Source organism: Aspergillus niger, assembly GCF_000002855.4.
Source record: "Aspergillus niger supercontig An04".
NCBI classification, from domain to species: Eukaryota; Fungi; Ascomycota; class Eurotiomycetes; order Eurotiales; family Aspergillaceae; genus Aspergillus; species Aspergillus niger.
In genome coordinates this window covers 1,195,463-1,211,900 of record NT_166539.1, presented here as the reverse complement: position 1 = coordinate 1,211,900, position 16,438 = coordinate 1,195,463, and the positions used below count along the sequence as shown (strand labels likewise).

General features: G+C 52.2%; 10 protein-coding genes across 10 annotated transcripts; 6 read left to right on the top strand and 4 right to left on the bottom strand.

Annotated features, from left to right (window-relative positions):
- Nucleotides 1-852: 852 nt before the first annotated feature.
- On the top strand, nucleotides 853-2,030 carry An04g04940 (uncharacterized protein; the record flags this gene model as incomplete). Its single annotated transcript, XM_001401821.3, has 4 exons — nucleotides 853-1,071; nucleotides 1,136-1,180; nucleotides 1,291-1,515; nucleotides 1,608-2,030. 4 exons carry the CDS (start codon nucleotides 853-855, stop codon nucleotides 2,028-2,030), a joined length of 912 nt encoding a protein of 303 aa, XP_001401858.1.
- Nucleotides 2,031-2,452: 422 nt separating this feature from the next.
- Nucleotides 2,453-3,496, top strand: An04g04930 (hypothetical protein; the record flags this gene model as incomplete). The annotated part of the gene is made up of 6 exons (XM_059747506.1): nucleotides 2,453-2,531; nucleotides 2,682-2,827; nucleotides 3,003-3,036; nucleotides 3,124-3,162; nucleotides 3,248-3,322; nucleotides 3,414-3,496. The coding sequence occupies 6 exons, from the start codon at nucleotides 2,453-2,455 to the stop codon at nucleotides 3,494-3,496; spliced, it is 456 nt and encodes a 151-aa protein (XP_059600567.1).
- Nucleotides 3,497-3,785: 289 nt separating this feature from the next.
- An04g04920 (hypothetical protein) lies at nucleotides 3,786-4,677 on the top strand (the record flags this gene model as incomplete). Its single annotated transcript, XM_059747505.1, has 6 exons — nucleotides 3,786-3,865; nucleotides 3,892-3,981; nucleotides 4,070-4,109; nucleotides 4,162-4,275; nucleotides 4,411-4,475; nucleotides 4,557-4,677. 6 exons carry the CDS (start codon nucleotides 3,786-3,788, stop codon nucleotides 4,675-4,677), a joined length of 510 nt encoding a protein of 169 aa, XP_059600566.1.
- Nucleotides 4,678-4,822: 145 nt separating this feature from the next.
- Nucleotides 4,823-5,336, bottom strand: An04g04910 (hypothetical protein; the record flags this gene model as incomplete). The annotated part of the gene is made up of 3 exons (XM_059747504.1): nucleotides 4,823-4,971; nucleotides 5,057-5,216; nucleotides 5,319-5,336. 3 exons carry the CDS (start codon nucleotides 5,334-5,336, stop codon nucleotides 4,823-4,825), a joined length of 327 nt encoding a protein of 108 aa, XP_059600565.1.
- A 643-nt stretch (nucleotides 5,337-5,979) lies between these two features.
- An04g04900 (hypothetical protein) lies at nucleotides 5,980-7,502 on the bottom strand (the record flags this gene model as incomplete). The annotated part of the gene is made up of 7 exons (XM_059747502.1): nucleotides 5,980-6,063; nucleotides 6,147-6,300; nucleotides 6,385-6,640; nucleotides 6,829-7,018; nucleotides 7,093-7,204; nucleotides 7,255-7,309; nucleotides 7,448-7,502. The coding sequence occupies 7 exons, from the start codon at nucleotides 7,500-7,502 to the stop codon at nucleotides 5,980-5,982; spliced, it is 906 nt and encodes a 301-aa protein (XP_059600564.1).
- Nucleotides 7,503-7,611: 109 nt separating this feature from the next.
- An04g04890 (uncharacterized protein) lies at nucleotides 7,612-9,512 on the top strand (the record flags this gene model as incomplete). The annotated part of the gene is made up of 4 exons (XM_001401816.3): nucleotides 7,612-7,877; nucleotides 7,946-8,940; nucleotides 9,003-9,169; nucleotides 9,228-9,512. 4 exons carry the CDS (start codon nucleotides 7,612-7,614, stop codon nucleotides 9,510-9,512), a joined length of 1,713 nt encoding a protein of 570 aa, XP_001401853.3.
- Nucleotides 9,513-10,093: 581 nt separating this feature from the next.
- Nucleotides 10,094-12,421, bottom strand: An04g04880 (uncharacterized protein; the record flags this gene model as incomplete). Its single annotated transcript, XM_001401815.3, has 1 exon — nucleotides 10,094-12,421. One exon carries the CDS (start codon nucleotides 12,419-12,421, stop codon nucleotides 10,094-10,096), a length of 2,328 nt encoding a protein of 775 aa, XP_001401852.1.
- Nucleotides 12,422-12,745: 324 nt separating this feature from the next.
- Nucleotides 12,746-13,619, top strand: An04g04870 (uncharacterized protein; the record flags this gene model as incomplete). Its single annotated transcript, XM_001401814.3, has 4 exons — nucleotides 12,746-12,875; nucleotides 12,941-13,347; nucleotides 13,404-13,471; nucleotides 13,529-13,619. The coding sequence occupies 4 exons, from the start codon at nucleotides 12,746-12,748 to the stop codon at nucleotides 13,617-13,619; spliced, it is 696 nt and encodes a 231-aa protein (XP_001401851.1).
- Nucleotides 13,620-13,977: 358 nt separating this feature from the next.
- On the top strand, nucleotides 13,978-15,453 carry An04g04860 (uncharacterized protein; the record flags this gene model as incomplete). Its single annotated transcript, XM_001401813.1, has 1 exon — nucleotides 13,978-15,453. One exon carries the CDS (start codon nucleotides 13,978-13,980, stop codon nucleotides 15,451-15,453), a length of 1,476 nt encoding a protein of 491 aa, XP_001401850.1.
- Nucleotides 15,454-15,824: 371 nt separating this feature from the next.
- Nucleotides 15,825-16,438, bottom strand: An04g04850 (hypothetical protein [truncated ORF]; the record flags this gene model as incomplete). Its single annotated transcript, XM_059747501.1, has 2 exons — nucleotides 15,825-16,073; nucleotides 16,289-16,438. Coding segments are annotated over 2 exons (399 nt in total), but the record flags the coding sequence as incomplete, so codon positions are not given.

The following is a 16,438-nucleotide window of genomic DNA, read 5'->3' as shown; positions in this document are numbered from 1 at the left end:
CTAACAAAAAGTGGAAGTATAGATAGTGAATCAAGTGCGGAGAAAACGAAAGAGGAACGTGGAAGGCTAGCTGACGTATTCCCGCGGCAGTCAGGTTAGACGGAAAAGTGGTAAGGGAGGGGAGGGGGAATAGTAAGTAGACGAAGGTTGGGTATCAGGCTTGACCCAGTAACCCAATTGTGAAAGAGTGGAGGACGAGACTTGTCTCTAGATAGGCGAGTGTACCTGGGAAGGCATGTGCTGGGCCGATGATAATACGAAGGAAGAAACTAATCACTAATAGGGGGAGGAAGAGGGTGGATAGAGCGCTGCGTAAGTAAACGCCGTGACGCGGAACGGAGCAGTTACGGAGACCCTCTCTCTCTCTCTCAGTCACTGTCTCTCCGTAGAATCGGGCCCTGAGTGACGTCGGTGCCTCTGCCATGGCATGGCCAGAGCTGAGAGGAGCCCTTCCCTTTCGGGATTAGCCGTCTAGGGCTGCAGCCCTCGTGGCTGAGTCAGCCCGCGTGGTGGTTCGGACCAGTCATGCCTGAGGCATTGTCTATGACACCTGCGGAGTTGGTGCTTGTAGTGTGCCGTACAACGACGTGACCGCACCTCAGCATAATATCACCTCATTCATTCGTGGTCTCCAGGATCGAACTGCTTCCCCGGCCTGACATCTCCACTCCCACGAGTCAATCTCGACCATTTTCTGGGTGAATACCCTCATCTCCGCTCTTGCACCTTTTTCTCCTTCTTCCATCAGCTCAATTGGGTGTGTATACCCCCGAATTGCCTGCTTCCGAGCTCTTCCTGCCTCCACCTGCTAACCGCGGATATCGGGAAAAAAAATCAGCTGTCTAGACGACAATGCTGTACAGAACCACTGCTGCCCGCTCTGTCCTCAGGGCTATCTCGAGCTCCAATGCCTCGGTCGCCCGCTCGGCCCTGTCCAACAATGTCTTCAAGGCTCCCTTGACCTCTTCCGCTCGTTTTCCCGCTCGCCCGACCACCTCCCCCAGCCTCGCTCTGGCTGCTCGCAAGCCCGTCACCACCGCTCTTGTCCGCTATGCCTCCACGTCGGCTAAGGTGAGATTGAACTGAAGCAAACTGAGTACTATAATTGAGTCAATTGCTGATCAAAGAACCACAGGAAGGCGAGGAGCCCGACATGATGGCCGGTATCAAGACCGAGGCTGTATGTGTTTTCCATTCTTCCCCAGATATCGCTTCCTCTGCGGGGCAATCTAGCCTCTCGGCGGCACATCTGGGACCCAATGCGCTAATGAGTCTCTTTCCGATGTATAGAAAGTCATCAAGGACACCTTCAGCCTGGAGGCCGTCCCCAAGGAGGCCCTCTACCTCGGAATGGCCGGTGTCATCCCCTACGTCGCTACTTCCCTGCAGACCGTCGCCCTCGCCTATGAGGTCAAGACCGCTGCTTTGGCCGGTGATGGTCTGATCTTCTCCGGCCAGAGCGCCGAGTTGATGCTGCACATGATCGAGCCCATCCAGGTCGGCTACGGTGCTGTTGTAAGTAACCCATGAGCCATCTTGAAACCCTTCAACAATCCCCCCTGCCCAAGGAGAAACCCTCAAAAGCTAATCAACTTAAACAATAACAGATCCTCTCCTTCCTCGGTGCCATCCACTGGGGTCTCGAGTGGGCCGGCTACGGCGGCAAGTACGGCTACAAGCGCTACGCTGCCGGTGTTATCGCCCCTGCCGTCGCCTGGCCCACCCTGCTGCTCCCCGTTGAGTATGCCCTGATCTCTCAGTTCCTTGCCTTCACCTTCCTGTACTACAACGACGCTCGTGCCGCTGCTTCCGGCCGCGCCCCCGCCTGGTACGGCATGTACCGCTTCGTCCTCACCTTCATCGTCGGTGCTAGCATTGTTGCCAGCTTGATCGGCCGTGAGCAGATCGCTGGTACCCTCAGCACTGAGCACACCATCAAGGACAAGATCAACGCTCTGATCTTCCTGCAGAAGAAGGAGAAGGAGGAGGTTGAGGCCCGTCGTCGTGCTGAGCTCGAGGATGCTGAGTAAGGGATTCAATTAAATGATATCAGTGTTGGTTGGTTTTCTTATCCCTGAAAAGTATATAGTACAAGGGCAATCGGAGAATGGGGGATCATCTGGACCAAGCTGTCTGTGGCAGCATGGTTGGGGAAGTGTGATACAGTAGAAGTCATGTCGGGTTTTTATGTGATGTAGTTTTATACTACTACTATTTTTGGTTGATGTTTTCTTGTAGATTACATGCGAAATCAACAATGCCAGCAGCTGCTGGAAGTTTCATTTGTTCGTGCCATTCGGATACTACCCAATTTTTCCTTTGGTCATCTGCCATTCCTAAGTCAATAGAGATAATAGTACTCCGCATTTAGTAATGTGTATTGAGGTCCTCATCACTCTGATGAGCTATCAAAGGACTAATAGTAGTTATTGGCAAAAGCAGTCTCACTTCAATGATTAGCACAATTGCCAGGACCGACAAATCCACCCTACAACATGATGAAGGATTGACTCAGTGCCAGTTCAATGAAGGTCTGGCCAACTTCCCCCCCCCGGAGATTTATATATATAAAAAAAATAGCAATTGAGGTCATGTGATAGCGCCTACACCAAACCCAATCCGAGCATTTACTATATTACTTACTAAATAGTATCTACAGTAGTACCAAGCACTGTAAGCAGCAAAGACTGCATACAGGCGAAAAATAAAATTAGGCAGGGAGTGGGGCCCCGCCAGCAAGGGTAGTTTGAAAGGACACAGTTGGGTTGAAGAAGCTCCCATCCAAATGCGGCCGAAACCGACCTACCTGACCGTTCAGAAAAGGAAAGTAAGACGAGGGAGGCGTGCCCAGGCAAGTCGGAAATCCGGGTAGCTTTCTGCGGTACTATAAAACAAACGGTATACCGTATGCTTGACTAAATGCAGGTAAGTAAGGTAATAGATAAGGGTGCGCGGGCGCGCCCAACGAACAACGAACAGCAGGTCTGGAATGTGGCATGCAGGGTGGACGGACGGCATTTGCTTCTGCAGTGTCGGGTGTTCCGAACGAATCCGAGTCGTGGGATATAGAATGTGTTGTGCCTGTGATAGGTAGTAGTATACAGTAGTTAGGTGAGGTAGTAGGAAGAGTTGAGACTGGGTTACTATGGCGTGTGATACGGGGTGCGCTGCTTGTGCAGATCAAGAGCCAACAATGACGACCGGAACGGGGAGGTACCGCGTTGAAACCTGTTTCGGTGGGGGAAAGGAGGGAGTCTGACGAAGTGCGTGTGGTGGACGGCCGCCGCGGGTCTGGATCCAGTTGTTGCTGTGCTGTGTGTAGGTACGCCTTAGGCATGCATACACATGCTTCCCATCGGGATCTTGTAGCAATAGGTTAAATCTGGTTAGGGGTCCTTTGTTTCGGCGGACAGGGTATATTTCTTCGATGGGAATTGGTAGGGATGTGTCGGCCCGCCCTTTTGGGGCGAGGCGAGCCCGTGGTCCAGGGCGATAGAAACGGATGTGGCTGATTTGATTGCGGACCATGGATGATGGGCTTTCCCCATATCAACTTTGCATCATTGGAGATGATGATATAGATGCTTGGCAATTGAGCTTTCGGGGCAAATAGTTCTAGTGAGGTCATACTCGAAAGGCGAATGATTACATAGATGACCATATTGGAAGCTGAACCTGTTGATCTTCTCCGCTCAGCTTGGGGAGGACCACAACGGTTCCTGGGGCAGTTGCTTCGTATACCTGAATAGGGATAGATGGCAGATCAATGTCGTGGCTAGTTGATGATGGGCGGGCTTGGGGTTTCTGCTGGCTTGTTTGCTGTCTTGCTTGCTTGCGTTGCTTGGGGACCATTTCGTGTCGGTGGGTGTGATTTATTGAGGTGGTCCCTAGGAAGGTCAAGTCCGGTCGAAGACGTCACCACCCGGGAGTTAGATTTGGGGGCGGCCCTGCCGTGGCGGTTCACTATACGGACGGAGAAATGTAGGCAGGCGGCATGATTCCCATTTCCATGGACGCATACTGAGCCTATCGTTTAATATTCTCCAGGGAGGGATAGGGAAGTCTGAAGCGATTTGAATTCATCGATGGATCGGTATCGTGGTTCTCAGGTTGGATAATTAATCCTACTATATTTTGGCGCGTCTGGACTGGTCCGAGCAGAAGAAGAGTATTGGAGTTAGCCGGAACGCCAGGACGATAGCCGGGAGAATTGGTCCCGTGGCCCCCCCCAGCCCAGCTGCTAGGCTTCCCTTCACCCCAGCCAAGCCGAACCGAGTATCCGGATTGTAAAATTTCTCCGTAAATCACAGGGCCGAACGAGGTCGCCTCCCCCATGTCTCTCTGCCTAATGGAGAATGGTACAGCGGCACGCTAGAAGGTCGCCAGTCAGGGGAGCCGACGGTCTAGAAGGCCGAAGTAAAATGTGATTGCAAATGGAGGGAAGGGGACAACACATCCATTGAGATGGATGGCAAGTAGTCACTTGATCTCTACTAGTATGTACGGTTGGTTTACGTGCGTGCTCCCGTGCTTGAGAATCGGGGTGAACTGTGAAGGGAACTAGATACTACTATTACTACTCAGAATGGATTGAAGATCTCAAGCGCAACAGCACAGCAGGGACTATCCGAAAAGGAGAATTATCCATTCGGTGTTCAAGTGATCAGAAAGAAATAGAGTAAAAAAAGGAAAGAATATTGGAGCCAGGGGTCGAAAGGCCCTGGTCTAGATCGTCGATTGCTTGAACAACGCGTGAAAAGGGACTAGCGGGAGAAAAATGGACATTGTCATGTGCTCGATCGACAGGAATCTAGTAATCCATCTAGTCAATGTAGAAGCGCAGAAACCCGTAGTAGCGGAGTCGGAGACTCACCCGCAGAGCCCCTCTTTTTTTCTTGCGCGTTTCGCCTTCAAGTCGCGACATTATCCATTCAGCGCCGACCCCGCCGTTCTGGTTGTTGAGTCGGGATCCTTGGCAGGGATTGTTGTCAAGGGGGGCGGGTGTTGAAGGGGCGCAAGACGAGAAGACGGTCTACGGTCTCTGGGGCAGATGGACCGGAGATCCATTGGGTTCTAGGGATGCCGATTGTAGATCGTCGAGGGGACATGTCGGTATACAGGCATTCATACATTGCATCCTGAATTGTCCAGTCGTTTAGGTCGGGCAGGCTTACGTATCGATGTACGATGCATTGATCTGGCGTCTGCGGTTTTTTCTTGGTAATCAAACAAGGAATCGGAATGATAGATCAGAATCGCGATTGATTGTTTAATGTCACAATTGAATATGGGATTGGGCGCGAAACAATTAATCACACCAATGAGACCAGCGACATCGGGAATAACAACAATAATAAGACCAATATCAATCAATATCACTATGAATATCAACATCTGCCATGTTTCACATCGCAATCTGAGCAGGCCGGTCAGCCCTTAATTGCTTGTTTTGGACCCAATGGAATCCTGGATGTTCTTTTCCATATGGCTCCGTGTTCGCGGGTGGTTCTAGGCACAGACGCTAGCTAATGCGGGTGGAGGGATTGTCCTGGAAACAGAAATCCATGGAATTTTTATGGGTCCGCCATGAGTGTCATGTGGGAGTCCAGCGACTATTCTTAGCGCTTGTCTAACTCTGGAATACTACCTACTCGGTCTGCTGGGTCGGATACCTTGCCGATGAGGGAGAATGAGGAAGAGAAAGAGGAAATGAATGATCTGTGAATTGTGAAACCTTGTCGGCACTATATCCGTGCTTTTGGGTCGAGATAATATGTTGTGACAGCTGGAGATGATTACATTTGCATAACGTTTCTCATTTTACAATCAATCAATGATCTATCAACGTCTACCGTAGTATTTTGAACTCTCAACAAAAGAGAAATCGATTGAAAAAGAAAAAAGAAAAAAATGAAAAAGGTTCAATGGAGAAATTGGAATCCATCCACACCTGCCAGGTACTACTGTATTCAGTTGTATCTACTCCAGAATCCGTAACGCCGATGGAAGCCCACCGAATAAGCTAAAGAGATAAGAATGGCGAGTGACCAGGGGTAAACCTTCCTAAAATCACCCAGAAGGCATGGTTGCCATCCGCGTAAGGGGGGAGACCGGAGAACCTTCACAAGTGTTCGACAAGAAAAGACCAACGGGGGGGGCATGAGGGAGGGGCGGGTGTCAATGCTGACGACGGGCAGTGGTCGTCTGATCAGAAAAAAAATGATGAGAAGGGCCCAGAAGGGGAGGAAGGAAGGCAAGATTAGTGGGAAGTGGAAGGGGGATTTGCCCATTGATTGCTGGCTGCGGTTTTCCCAGTCCTTCCTTTTTCCCTTTTTTTCCTTTTTTCTTTTCCCTCTTTTTTTTTTCTTTCCCCCACGCCCCCACTTCTCCGCCATGGACGAACGGGGATGCGCATCCAGCAGATTGCCAGATTGGGTACTCGCCGCTAGTCCATTGCACCTGCTCTTCTGACCCTCTTGTCTGTATCTGTATTGGTATTGAGCGTCCTGCGGACCCCCCCTCCTCCTCTCTCCTCCTCTACTACCTCCTTCTAGGTTTCCCCGGGCTAGTCCAGTCGATAGCAGCAGGTACTGGTACGGTACTAGCGATCTAGGTCGGATGGACTCGACTCGACTTGGACCTTACTTTCCGGCAGGAATACCACCTAGACCCAGGGGATTCCCCGGAACAAGCTATGCATGACCCAAATCCTATCTGGGGGGTGAATTTTTTAATAATTTGATTGAAAAGGGAAAAAATTGAGGGACTACCACGCAAAGAATAAAAATAAAAATAAAATAGAAATTTAGGGAATAAATTATCAGCAACCCCGAGGGACAACGTGAACAAGAAGGAAAAGGTCCCACCGAGTTGGATAAAGAGTCTGCCTCATCCTGCCTCCAGCATCTTTTGAGCCAGATTTGATTGATTCCCTTCCGTTCTGTTCTCCCTGCCCTTCCCTTCTTCCCGTCGCCACACCCCAATAAACCACACCCGGTCTTATCCTCTCTCTCTCTGCCTCTCTGTGACCTCATACCTCTGCGGGACACTCTCCTCTCAACTCTCTCCAGCCTTTCAGCGGTCTACCCACACCTGGCGCGTCCTCTTGTTTCTCCAGATTCGTCTCGGATCGCTCTCCACCCAATCGGTTATCACGCATACGTCACCATCCGTCGCGCTGGGTCCTTGCTCTCTTACTTGCTCGCTGCTCTCATACTTGCACACTCTGGATCTGTACTACTTGCGCGCTACTACTGGCCTGCTGCAACTGCCGCCACCGGGCCTTCTCTTTTCGTAGTTCCAGCCTTACCTACTATTCCCCTCTCGTCCGTCTTTTAAGTATCGGACTTGGGACGTAATCCTGTTTTCCTCCCTCCTTTCTATTTCAATACCGCCACGATTTCTCCAATCGGTTCTTCCCTTTTTCAGGCTCTGCCTTCCTGGTCACTTCTATCCTCCCTCTTTAGGAAATCAGAAGTCGGAGCCTCAAAAGCCCCTCCCATCGCACAAATGCAGAAATCACCCACCATCACTTTTGACTCTATCAGTCTTCCCGATCCTCTCAACCCCCCCACCAAGAAGACCAGAACGCCACCAATCACTACCTCCAAAATGAGGAACCCTTTCGATATGGCCGACCTGGACTCCGCCGTCGAACAGGAAGAACCTCAGCCTTTCATGAACATTCACGCCTACCAGTCGCATGATGGCAATCGCTCCCTCTTACAACCCAACGAAAACCGCCACAGTATGAAGGATCGCTTTATCGGTGCCATTGACACTGGTACCACCAGCTCCCGTTTCATCATCTTCGACTGCACTGGTGTTCCTGTGGCCAAGTACCAGATGGAATTCCGCCAAATCCACGAGAAATCAGGGTAAGTCTTTTGAGAAAGTTCCACCTGGTCCGTCTTCATCACGCTTATGTCTATTCGCTACTTCTTAGATGGCACGAACAAGACCCCTTCGAACTTGTCGATTCCGTATACACCTGCATTGAAGAGGCTATGAAGACCTTCCTCGCACTCGGCCACTCCCGGGACGATATCGAGGCTATTGGTATTACCAGTCAACGTGAGACAACCGTGTGCTGGGATTGGGAGACTGGCGAGCCTCTACACCACGCAATCGCGTGGCCAGATACCAGAACCACTGGGCTGGTTCGAGAACTCAAGACAAAGGAGGGTGCGGATGAGCTGTCAAACATTTGCGGCCTTCCCCTATCGACCTACCCTTCCTCTGTCACCCTCATGTGGATGCTCCGCAACCTCCCCGAGGTTAAGAGGGCATATGATGAGGGCCGCCTTGCTTTTGGTACCATCGACACCTGGCTGATATATAACCTGAACGGTGGCCCGGAGGGCGGCCGGCTGGTGACTGACGTCACCAACGCCTCACGAACCATGTTCATGAACCTCGAAACGCTTGATTACGATGATAAGTTGTTGAAATTCTTCGAAATTGATCGGAACAAGATTAGACTGCCCAAGATTCTCCCTTCGTCTGACCCGGAGGGCTACGGATGGGTTAGAGACGGCCCGCTTGAGGGCATTCCTATCACAAGCTGTCTCGGAGATCAGTCTGCAGCCTTGGTCGGTCACTGTGCCTTCACGCCTGGATCTGCGAAGAACACCTATGGCACGGGCTGTTTCCTTCTCTACAACGTTGGTGAGAAGCCAGTTATCTCCAAGCATGGCTTGCTTGGCACCGTGGGCTTCCAGCTGGGCAAGCACCGCAAGCCAGTGTATGCCTTGGAGGGCAGTGTCGCTGTTGCTGGAAGTGGTATCTCTTTCCTGATGAACAACATGGGTTTCTTCCGTGATTCCCGCAAAGTCAGTGAGGTCGCTGCGACCGTCCCCGACAGTGGCGGCTGTGTCTTCGTGACGGCCTTCAGTGGTCTGTTCGCACCCTACTGGATTGATGATGCCAAGGGAACCATCTGTAAGTTCACCACGCTTTCTTTACCATTTGTGGGAGAAAGATCTTTACTGACTCTATCTCAGTTGGTATCACCCAGCACACCCAGCGTGGACACATTGCACGAGCCACCATGGAAGCGGCCTGCTTCCAGACCAAGGCCATCTTGGATGCCATGGAGATGGACAGTGGTCACAAATTGTCGGAATTGGCCGTCGATGGCGGTATGAGCAATTCCGATATTTGCATGCAGGTAGGTTACTCACATGACTCTTGTCACCTGACGAGCGGAAACTAACCCCCCTTCTTAGACTCAAGCCGATATCATTCAGATTCCCGTTGAACGCCCGGCCATGCACGAGACGACGGCGCTGGGAGCCGCGATCGCAGCTGGCTTTGCAGTCAACATCTGGAAGGATTTCAGCGAGCTCAAGGACATGAACCGGGCCAACCGCACTACCTTCCTTCCCCATGCCTCTCCAGTGCAGAGCAAGAAGATGTACCGTCAATGGAGCAAGGCCGTCGAGATGTCGCGTGGCTGGCTCGACACGAACGAGTCGGAAGAAGAAGAAGAAGAAGGACAGAACGGTGCATAGTATCCTTCTTAATCCCGCGTCATAGAACGGTGGCTTTGTGTCTTTTTAAACATTTGATTCAGCGATTTAGCGTCTTGATTTTCTCATTGCTTTGCACTCGGGGTTACGGCATGGCTACTAGGGTCCGGGGTTCGGCCTGGCACAGGTTCAATTTCTCTGGGGATACCTGGATTCCACATCAGGTACATTATCGGTATATATAGCTGCACGGTACTTACCTTATACATATTCATGTCATTGATATTTCTTTCAGATAGATATAATAGGAATGACGTCTGATGATGAACATAGTACTGAACATAAGATGTAGCTACAATTACCTATCCGAAACTACTAGATGAAGAACATAGATACATCGGCATCACACTCGACTTCTACAGTCCAGTAAAAGAGTATAAAAATATTGAAGTTGACCTGCCCCAACATGAAGCATAAGATTCATAGTGATATGTATGTATGGTATGGTATCACAACTAACCCACAAAAACAATAGCAAGAAGTAAAAGACACCTCTGATCCAAACCATAACCCAGCATAGTAGAAAATAATGTATATAATCAGTGTTAAGGGCAAGTATCTATCTACCTCCCCTCCGCTCTCTCCACCAACTGATCCTCCAACCCCATAGGCTCCCACATCTCCTTAGCCTTCTTATTCTGCACCCAGACCACATCACCCTGCACGAACGCCACAACACCTCCCTTACCCGTCGCGCTAGCCGTAATGCGGAACAGAGGCTGACCGTTTTGCGGATGCGCTTCACGCAACGGCAGCATGATGAGGCCTTGTTCCATGCACCAGGATTCAAGAATATCTTTGAAGGCGACTTCTTCGATGATTTTGGGTTTGCGGGATTGTTGTTGTTGTTGTTTTTCTTGTTCTGCCGCTGTTGTCGTGGCGGTGGGTTTGGTTGTTGAGGGGTGTTCGGTGGTAGATGAAGGAGGAGGAAGTTCAGCAGCGGCACGGTCGCCGAGTTGGGAGGCGAGGTCCATAGTTTGGAGACCCTTGTTCCATTCATCATCGACGATAGTGAGGTCGTTGATATCGGTGGGGATTTGGGTGCGCCACCAGGTGAACCATTCGGCGACTTCTTCGTAGTTGGGGTCGTTGGTGAGCCAGATGTAGAGGATGTTGTGCCATTTCGGGAAGAATTCGGCGACGAGGAGAAGACCCATGACGTTGAGTTTAAAGAAGTCTTTCCATTTCAGGACGTTTTCGAGGGCCGTGAGGTCTTGGTCTTGCGGGTTGACTTCGAAGTCTTCGCGGAGGTGGCGGCCTAGGCGGGGGAGGAGGTGGTTGCGGAGACAGATGTCGAATTCGGAGCCTAGGGCGTCGCGCCAGAGTTCGATGCCGTTGATCAGCCCCTTGTTGAGGTCCCAGCTGTCGAGGACGACGCGGAATTTGCGCTTCGCGTCGGAGAGTAGGCCCGTGGGTTGCTTGGGGTTGGTGTGCCGCTCGTCGAGGTATTGGAGCCAAGTGAAGAGCCACCAGGGGAAGCGGGAGCTGTTGGAGGATGAGTTGTGGTGACGGCGGCTGCTGCTTCGGGGTTTCCATTCTTTCAGGCCGTTAGAGAGCTTCGGTACGACGAGTTGGTCGAGGACGTTGGTGTAGACGAAGGGGGGGAGGAGCTCTTTCCAGGCGACTATAAGGGAGGTTGCTGGGGCGGGCTCGTATACGTCCCAGTCGTTGAGGAGGGCGGAGCGCACGCGGGGCAGCCATAAGGTGTAGATCATGGTCTCATAGGGGGAGGTGGATTGTCGCTGGGTGTGCTCGTTGTTGGCCTTTCGAAGGAGTAGGGGCTGGAGACGACGGAGGTTGGATACGAGGAACGTCGGGTCCCTGAGAGGCTCCCATTCTTCCATCGCTTGGCGGAAAAGAGGATGGATGGCTGCGACGGCCGTTTCTGGCAGTCGGTATTCATCAATCTCGCTGCGGTACTTGATCTCCATGGACTCCAGCTTATCGGTGATTTCGTCGAACTTTGCTCGAGTGTCTTCCTTCTGGAAGATCTCTAGTTGCCCGATGGCTGTGACGAGCTCAGACAGCTGGTCGACCTTGAGCTGATTTGTATCAAGTTGTTCCACGACCTGGGCTTCCTCTAGCTCGATGTATTTTTTCCGCTCTGTCAGACCCTTCCACTCGTCTGCAAACGCCTCTAGGTCGTTCCGAGCACGTTGCGCGATTTTCCAGGCTTCTCCCTCGCCTTGAGTAACGAATGTTTGCGGCGTCATCAGACCAGCTGTAGACGTGAGCACCTTCTGGTCCTTCCCGGTCGCATCGATAAGCGACTTTAGCACGTTCGGAACTTCCAAGCCCTCCATATCCTTTTCCATCTCGCGCGCAGTTCGGAACTGGGGCTTCGCGCGAGCCACTGGTGTCCCGGTCCCGCTCCGGCCCTCTCGTTTACGCTCCTCCTTCTTTTTCCGTCGCCTCTTGCGCTCTTCATCTGAGCTATCCTCGACGGACTCGCCCCGGAGAGCTGCTGCCCGCTTTTCCTCTTCTCGCGCTTGCTTTGTCTTCTCACGGACCGCACCCAGACCGGCACCTGTAGGACGAGCCTGGGCCTCGATCGGGTTGACGATACCTTGACCGGAAGAACCCAAACCCTGTCCCTCGACGTAACCCATCTTGGCCATCATGCGCGCGGCGAAGGAGTTGCCTCCGGACATTCCTTTGCCAGCATTGTTGCCTCCGCCTTTCATCGCTGACTGCGCGGTGTTGTTCCGAGGATTGCGACGAGAGCTTCCTAGCCCGCCGTGAGAAGGAGGCGACTCAGAGCGAGACGACGCGCGAGCAAAACCGCGAAAGCCCATGGTTGGGCGGTAATCTTCTTCTTCCTCTTCATCGGAGCTCATGTCGGCGATTTTGCGTTTCTGGCCGGCGTATGGCGAGGACGAGGGGGACTCCATGGCCGGGCTTGAGGACAAAAGGCGACACAAAGGAAGGAATCGAGATTCACGGCGAGGAAGTAGAGAGAAAGCCCGGCAGCATGACGGAGATCCTGATTGAGTATGAATGGTTGAAGCTAAAAGATGGTGGATCCAAATGCCGGGAAACTTCGGCGCGGGGAAATGCGCCCTCCGAAGAAACAAGCCGTTATGACGTTGAACTTCTTCATCTCTCCTTCTTCCTTCTTCTTCCTTTTTCCCTTCAGCAACTCTCCTCTCATCCCTCTAAACACCCCCGGGTCTATAGTAATAGTGCATCTTGCTCTGTTCCAATTATCGCTCACAATGGCTGCTTCCCTCGTCCGCACCTCTGCCCGTACGGCCCTGCGCGCCGGAGCTTCGGCTACTCCCAGAACTGCCGGCATGGCGGGCTTGACCTTTGCCCGCGGCAAGGCTACTCTCCCTGACCTGTCCTGTATGCATCCAGCTGCCATTCTCGAGACGCATAGATCTTGAAGTCACCGAACTGACTCCCTGTAGACGACTATGGCGCTCTCGAGCCCTCCATCTCCGGCAAGATCATGGAGCTTCACCACAAGAACCACCACCAGACCTACGTCAACAGCTACAACACTGCCATTGAGCAGCTCCAGGAGGCCCAGCACAAGAACGACATTGCGGCCCAGATTGCCCTCAAGCCCCTGATCAACTTCCACGGTGGTGGTCACCTGAACCACACCCTCTTCTGGGAGAACCTTGCTCCCAAGAGCGCTGGCGGTGGTGAGCCCCCGTCCGGTGCCCTGTCGACTGCCATCAACGACACCTTCGGCAGCCTGGAGGAGTTCCAGAACAAGATGAACGCTGCTCTTGCTGCTATCCAGGGTAGCGGCTGGGCCTGGCTCGTCAAGGACAAGCAGACCGGTCACATTGGCATCAAGGCCTACGCCGTAAGAATGCACCATGCATGCGAAGAAAGTATTTGAGTTGGCTAACGATTTCACAGAACCAGGACCCCGTTGTCGGTCAGTTCCAGCCCCTGCTGGGTATTGACGCCTGGGAGCACGCCTACTAGTAAGTGCACCTGACCCAACCCGTTGGAATCATCAGGAGCTAATATTGTCTATCTAGCCTCCAATACCAGAACCGCAAGGCCGAGTACTTCAAGGCCATCTGGGAGGTCATCAACTGGAAGGCCGTGGAGAAGCGCTTCTCCGCCTAAAGCTTTCTTTATGATATGAACTGTATATTGACGCGGCTTGATTAGCGATTGTGGATCTGCGTATTATGTGTACTATGGATTTGGAACTAATCAGGCTCAATCCGATGCCCTAATGCAAATTCCGTATTAATGGCACTCTTCTCTTCTTTTTATCCTCTCCGTAAACAAATAGACCCTTGTTCCTCATCAGCCACAGTGGCTGAAGCTCGGCAGGTGGCGGATGGCAGCTCCGTAACATCCGGTAAACGTAATACAGCGCCGATCATGTTTCACATTCGCTGCATCGCCGGCTTCATCTTCATCTTTATCTTCTTTTTGTCCTCCCATCTCCTCCGCTTCTTCCTCCATTCCTCCCCCCATGTCTGATGACAGTCCGGGAGAAAGGCGCGGCTTCCGGGCCTTCTTCGCCAATGCTCTCCGGCCCAAGAAATCCCGGCAAGTCTTGCGCAAGGGCTACAGCGCATCCACTCCAGACCTCCGAGCCGGCTTCAAGCGGCCCAGCACTACCAGCGAAGATGTCCCTCCGCTGCCCTCCCTGGCGCCATTGGAGGCACATCGCCTCAAATACCGAGAACTCAACGCCAACAAAGACACCCAGCTCGGTGAAAGCCGCGATCACACCGAACTCCTGCACGCCATCGGCGTCCAGGATCTCGATCCCTCAGACCCTTACGCCAACCGCGCCGATTCCGACAACCGTCCTCCTGGCGAGCCGGTAATCGCCAGTCTCCCCCCGATCCTCTGGGAGGAGATCTGCTCCTATCTCACGCCCGCAGACCAAGCCAGTCTCGCCTTCGCCAGCAAAACCCTCCTCTCCAAGCTCGCCCCGCTCCAACCCTGGCAAGCCCTCAACCACCCTTCCAACCGCGAATACCGCTCCGACTTCCTCGTCTCCCAAGATCGCTACCTCCCCCATCATCTCCTCTGCTTTCCATGCGCCCGCTACCACCGTCGCACCCAAGAGGGCCATGAGAAACTTCAACCCGCCCATGTCATCAATCCCCTCTTCAACTGCCCCAACATGCGCAACACCCTCCTCCCGCCCCCTCGTCACCGCATCACCCACGGCCGCACCCTCCCCTTCAGCTTCGTCCAACTCGTCATGCGCGCCCACAAATACTCCCCTTCCTACGGCCTCGCCCCGGAATCCCTCTCCCGCCGCTGGCGCCGCGATGACTGGTCCCACCACACCCGCTTCCACATCCACAAAGGCCACCTGCTAATGCGGGTCATCAGCACCCGCTTCGCAGACCCAGACCTTCCTCCCAGCTCGCAGCGTCTCCTCCTCTACTCCCGCGAAGACTACTGGCCGTACTTCTCCGCGTGCGCGCACTGGCGCGACGGCGAACTCATGAACGTGTGCAAATGTGCCCTCACTCATGTCCCCGCACCCCGCGACACCTCTGCCCTACAGGGCCTCGAACACCGCGCTAAGGATATCATGGCGCGGCGCATCCACAACCCTAACTCAATTGCCACCCTATGCGGGAAATGTCGTCCCATGCGCCGCTGTCCGGAGTGTCCGTCTGAATATCTCGTCGAGATCAAGTTAACCGAGGATCGCGCGGACCCACGCGCGTTGCACTTCCGACATGCGATTGTGGTTACGCGGTGGTGTGATCTGGGCGATGGGACGTCGCCGCGGCTGTCGAGGGAATGGGCAGCGTGTAATGGGTTGCTGGAGGGGTATGATTCGTTCCAGATGCTAGGGAAGCGGTCTATTTCGGGGATTTTCGAATCTTCGATTACGGATGATACGTTACCCGGGCAGAGGATTATATCGATGAATCCGAAGGGGAAGAAAAGGGGCGAGGATGGGACGGGGTGGTATTGATTTTTTTCCCCTCCTCAAAATTTTGGAGTTTTGGGTATCGTGTACGGGAGTTTTTTTTATATGGTTAGGTTTGCGGATTGCATTGGGTATGGCGGATAACGTACTACTATTACTACTCACATGGCATTATATAGATTGACACACTAAAGCAGGCTAGGGTAGGTTGGAATAGGCAGGACAGGACAGGACAGGGCAGGCGTGTATGGAGTATTTTACTATCTTGTTGCATTATTATAAAACGGTGTCTTTTTTACTGACTACTAAAAGTAGTTGGGAATCATGCATCAATCTGTCTAGATCTACATCTTCTTATTTGATTACAGATCATCGCATCTTACTACTAGAAAAGAAATGTATTATAGATCAACTATCTAGGAGGAGGAAATGTCCCTCCCACATCTCAGTAGGCGGTCTTTACTAGATACTACTAGTATTCTATCCACACTGGCTGGTAAATGCCCAATCACTGTATGATGAGATGGACTATATCTCAATGCAGTCCTTTTTCTGATACACTTGAATGCCACGCTCGAGTGGGTAGTATACTGCCTGTTATTGTTGGTGGCAAGTGCAATGACATGGTGTTTCACTGGATCACATGTTTTGGACTCGCCTTCTATCTGTATGGGTGTTGTGGTGGTTTGTAGGAATGCGAGTTCGTTACTATAGCTTAGGTTTGTTCTGTTGTTCATTGGATTATATATTATGGAAGGAACGGTGTACTAGTTGGTATGAACCGTTGCTTGAATTTCAAATTAAAATGAATGATAGTAATGTCAAGTATTGATAAAATCACCAAACAAGCACAAAATGATATCGTGTGCCAGCCAGATACCATGTGTATAGCAAGCAACAAAGAATTAGCAACCACCTCTAATGGCCCATAAATGAAAAAGTCATAAACGCGGTACTCTCTGCTGCGCATGCAATACTGGTACAAATCCGTGTCATCAGACATGTAACTCATGGGGTATCGTGATAGATC